At 36.1% G+C, this 5486-nt stretch overlaps 1 protein-coding gene across 9 annotated transcripts in view; it reads left to right on the forward strand.

Annotated features, from left to right (window-relative positions):
* The window catches only part of ELAVL4 (ELAV like RNA binding protein 4), a 64416-nt gene extending 59923 nt beyond the window's left edge, over positions 1–4493 (forward strand). For all 9 annotated transcript variants that reach the window (XM_031058582.1, XM_014307824.2, XM_031058581.1 and 6 more), the window contains one exon: positions 1014–4493. In XM_031058582.1, coding sequence (XP_030914442.1) covers positions 1014–1341 — 328 coding nt within the window. In that variant the 3' untranslated portion in view covers positions 1342–4493. The remainder of the gene's footprint in view (positions 1–1013) is intronic.
* The last annotated feature ends 993 nt before the right edge of the window (positions 4494–5486 follow it).

Genomic DNA, 5486 nt, shown 5'->3' on the forward strand with positions numbered 1-5486 from the left:
TTCCTAAGCATCCCTCTGCAGGGCCATGAGCAGCAGGTCTCATTTGGGAAGTTTGCCTTGCTTGGAGCAGGAGGCTGATCAGATGATCTCCATAGATCCTGCCTAGCCTTTGTTATCCCGTGATGGATCTGTGTTCCTAAACACCTGGCTTTATCTGCTCTCTTCGGATATTTGAGGTAAAGTCCCAAAGGACAGCAAGGGAGAAGCAGTAGGATGCTCTCTTGAATTCTGAGAGTTAGTCCCTGCACTGACTTTTTGAAGGACCTAAAGCCTGTCATGGGAATGAAGCCTCACAGTATGAAGGTATCAGTGATGTGCTCATTAACTGTATTTATGTTCTAGTTATTCTAAAATTGCTGCATAAACCTTCTCTCATATGTGGCTGGCTTTAGGACTCTTTATTACCTGGATTTTTTCCCCAGTGTATGTCAATTAAGGACTATGTTAGGAGGAGAAATAAAATCTATCACTTGGAGACATCTCTCTAATAGTATTTTTAGCTGAAGAAGCTACCATTACAGCTGAATCCTGACAAAGGCATTTCTTATTAATCTTTAAAATAGGTCTTGAAGTTTGCTTGGGTTTTTTCGCTGCAGACTAGTAGGAGATGAAGCATTAGATCTCTGTTGTCCTGAAACTTATATCAGTGCTGGAAATAAGTGGCAAATTTCTGCAGGCCTTTTTACACGAGCTGTTGTTTATCACAGTGTGTGCAGGCCCTCTCTGACTCAGATTGTCCTCAAGCATTTCTTTTCTGAGGTCTTCGTACACATCTAAGCAGGGCTTATCCTCGGAGGGAGATGCATTTATGCCCAGATTTGGCGATTTTATTATTTAGCACAGCTCCCCTCTGCTTCAGCAGGCGTTAGAGAGCAAGGGTGGCTCTGTGGTCATCTTCCAGGGACAGGATCCAGAACCTTCAGTACCTTTGGCTTATTTACTTTAAAATCTTGGAGCCCTATAGCTCGTGCCAAGAGATATATTTAGAATAGACCCCTCTTTTTGCTCGGTAGGTTTTCTCCGATCACAATTGATGGTATGACGAGCCTTGTGGGAATGAATATCCCTGGTCACACCGGGACTGGATGGTGCATCTTCGTCTACAACTTGTCTCCCGACTCGGATGAGAGCGTGCTGTGGCAGTTGTTTGGTCCCTTTGGAGCGGTCAATAATGTCAAGGTGATCCGTGATTTCAACACCAACAAGTGCAAGGGATTTGGCTTTGTCACCATGACCAACTACGACGAAGCTGCCATGGCCATTGCCAGCCTTAATGGATACCGTTTAGGAGACAGAGTATTGCAAGTTTCCTTTAAAACCAATAAAACCCACAAATCCTGAATTTCATATCCTTACTTACTAAAAATATATATATATAAATATATATACGAACAAAACAAAACAAAAAAAAAAAACTCTTCAAGGCTTATATTCAACCATGGACTTTATAAGCCAGTGTTGCCTAAGTATTAAAACATTGGATATCCTGTGAGGAACAGGAAAGGATTTTATAATGCTTAGAAAAAAAAAAACCTTTGATGCATTGAATGTTCTTTCATAGCTGTCGTTGTTGAATATAATATACATAGATAACAATGTGCAGGGATTTTTACCCGGCCAGCTAGTTTTACTACCTTCCTTGAAGGTGGGTCTTTTTAAGATGACCATTCACTCATTTGAAAAAATAATAAAACAAAAAACAATTTTTACGAACTAATGGGATTAAAAGCGAGAAAAAAAGATTTTTGTTTTCTTTTCTGTTTTTTCAAAACATTGATTGAATCAGATTGGTAAACCCCCCACACAAATTAAAGAGGAACAATAAAAATTGCAAAAAGAAGAACATAATTTTGCAACTTTTTTTATTTTTCCTTTTTTCTTTTGTATCATGTGAACTAAACAGTCTTCTGTTAGGGAATGGGGTAACGGGGGATACCTGATGACATAACAATTTAAATAACATTAACAATGTTGCCAAAGAGGTGGTCTCTTTGCTGAAAATGGGTTTCAAGAAAAATCTATTTTTATAAAATATAAAGAATTTTTACAAGAGAATCTGGATTTGAGAAAAAATATTTTGACTGGCTAATTTAGGGGAAATTGACAACTTTGTCATGTTCATACTGCACTGGTAACTTTTTAGAGATCAAGATGTGTGTTTTAAACTGGATTAGTAGATTGTTTTTTGAAGGATGGGCTACAAACAGATGATCTTCGTATCTTTTCATAGCATGTAATAAAAATATTAAATACAGTACGGGAGAGTGTTCTTCCCAGGCACGCAGTTACCCACAGTCAAAACCCAAAAGCAAGGAGATGAGTTGCAAGACGGTTTTTCTTTAAGTCATCAGTATGGGATATCAGCAGAACAAAAGTTAAAAAAATTAATTTTTTGATCAAAAACTTCCTTGGTTTGAGCAGTAGGTGCTACAAAATTATTTACATATCTTAGTATCATAGTTAAATGTAATGTGTTTAGAAAAAAATACATTTGCTTTAAATTTGTTAAGAATTTTCAAATTCACTTTATAGCCCAAGCTAATATAATTGGGCTGTGTTGGCACATTTGGAACACTGTTTATGTTGCTTGAAACACTTATTTATTTAATTGCCGATGTGATGCATATGGCCAAAATCAAATATAGCTAGTTTGGCTAGTCTACTTATTTGTTTACTTAAACTATGGGAAGAAGCATATTATTGTGTCATTTTGTTGTGTGTGTATGTGTATATATAATATAAATATATATATATATAAAGTTATTTTTTCTTTTGGTTAATTTATTATAAGTTGTAACACTTTGCTAGTTTTGTTTGTATATGTCTTAAAATGTTTTCTTATGATACTTAAGTGACAGAGGTATCAAGGTAACTTGTGTAGAAATATTGTTTGATATATTGTCATGTTTGTTGTGAATATTTTTTCTTACTGCACAGTAGAAAAGAAAACAACTGGGTCTTTATTTTAATGTAATTCAGATTGGGGAAAACAGAGCTAAGGGAACAAAATGACTGAGGGGGTGCTCTCCCATGTCCAGTGCACTGATCATTTTAGTATGTTTGTGCTTTGTACGGTTATATATTTAAAACAAAAAAGGGTCATGCTCTTCCCTGAGTACTAGAAACAGTTACTCGCTATGCATAATCTAGTTGATAGTTAAATTTGCTATTGCTTTTCTTGTCTTGTTATATAAAATCTTTTCAATACAAGTTTAGTCTTAATGGTAATAAAACGTTATGGTTATTTATAACTTGTGCTTATTTTGTGCATTTTTTCCATGCTATACCCACTAACTGCATGTAGACTAAGTATTGTTTTTTCACACTGAAGAGGCAAACTTTTGTAGTAGACAAATAACTAAAAGCAAAGGCTGCATCATAATTTTATCAGTTTTTTACTTTAACAATGTTAGATTTTAGTTTAAAGGAACACTCATTCAATGTTCAGGGAAACCTTTATACATCATCTGCTATGAATGAGCGCAGTTTGCTGGGAAAGTTTTGATGCATTTGCTAAGCATTAGTGGGGAAGGCATGTCAGAATCTTTTCTCTACGATGTGTTTTACTATCTGAATAATAATAATAATTTAAAAAATCTTTCTTAGGACCAGGCAGTTGTATACTTTAGTTATAATGAATGACTTCATGTTAACCTTGCTAGTTTAGATCATTTCTGAGGGAAAGTATTGTAAATGTTTTTTTCATAACCTTGTTGTGTTTGAATTATTTGTACTTTAATTGTCCAGACAATAAATGAAAGTGTGTAGAATGGCTATGGACTTTCCACCTTTTTAAGTGTGTTCAGATGTTTTAGTGTTCCCAGCCGCACCTCAGCCGAGGTAGAGGTTTAGTCTCTGATTCCAGAAGCAAGGTCTTCAAGAGAGAAACGTTCTAGTCAAACCAGATTGAGCATATTCATGATTTGTTTTTCCTTCCGAAGGCCAGAAAGAATCGGCCGTTTAATTTAAGATGTTGAACACCAAATACCAAACTGTAACTTTCATTTATTTGAATGTGGAAGATGCTGAAGGGTTTCTACTATATACAGTATTTTTACACAATGAAAATATTAACTCAGTCAATATCAACACTTTAAATCATAGTGAGCAAATTTCAGTGATAACAGTTTTTAAGCCATCATTTAGTTTGACTTTTCTATGAATATGCTATGAATGTCATGCAATATGAAACAGTGTACATATTGTCTGATGTACAACAGTATATATGATCACATTCCAAATTTGATTCTTTTCACCATGTGTTATAACTAGAGTTGATACTTCTTTCAGTTGACTTGTTTGAATCTCATTAATACAAATATTCACTTCATGTTTATGTTCTGTAACATTCACTAATTGAGAATATGTACCTTGTAAAACTGCAGCATTGAATTTCGTAACTGAGATTAGGAAACTCTATCAGAGGGCTGGATGGACTGTGTGGTTCTTCAGCTCCTTCACCTATTAATAAACTCGTGTTTTTGTGAGATTAAGTTACCATGTTGGTTATAATAATTAATTTCAAGCCACAGAATGAGTTTGTTCTTAAATTTACAGCTTGCTCAATTCATCCTTAAATCCACCTCACCATGCCATAGGAAAAAGCAGAAGTGGTTAATTTGGTCTGTTTAAAGACTTGGCTCTGAAAAACATCATCCTTCCATCTACCTATATATGTATATACACATATTTTGATCATATACATATATATATATACACTTTACAACATGCATCAGCCCATTAAAAAAAAAAACCTTCACTTTCCACTTAAGAAAGTGATATTTTATAACCAGCACTATTTACTATGGTTCTATCCGCTTTATAGCGTTTGTTAGGGTTGTCACCTAATTTTTCTGCAGTCCTTTCTTCAGCAAGTAGTGAGACCAAAACCACTGTATGATCTGGATACTCTTAAGACAGAACACATCTGGCACTGGGGCCAGTTTGGATTATCTCCACACTTCCACTTAAGGGTTGGCTCCTTGTCTTCACATGTCACATGGAACCTGTTTCTCCATTCAACAGCTTGGTGAGCTCCTGTGAGCTGAAGCACACCAGTAACATAAGAGAAAAGGCTCTGCTGCCTTTAGGGATCTGGGATGCAAAGTTCAATCCCCCTTTTGAGGGTATCTCAAATGGGAACAGGATAAAAACAGTCTCAGGTTCCCTGTGCTGCTCCTATGGGAGCATTTTCAGAAAGTTTTACTGAACCACAGTTTCTGCCCAGCTGGGATCAGAACCACATTTCACTAACACACATTCAAAGTAATCAAGGTTTATATTTCCTTCTTGAAAGGGTAATCACTCTTTCTGCAATTAGTGAGCCTGCTGCATAAATGGAAAACCACCTGGGGGAGGGTGTTTCAAGTGCATTCACTTTGTGTTCCACTTCAGCTTACCTTAGACACTGAGAGGGAACATGTGTTGGGAAATAGCGGCTGACAGCTCCAAGGGAGCAGTGAGCCACCCTTAAATCCATACTGAGG

The sequence above is a fragment of the Geospiza fortis genome, unplaced genomic scaffold (assembly GCF_000277835.1).
Source record: "Geospiza fortis unplaced genomic scaffold, GeoFor_1.0 scaffold396, whole genome shotgun sequence".
NCBI lineage: Eukaryota > Metazoa > Chordata > Aves > Passeriformes > Thraupidae > Geospiza > Geospiza fortis.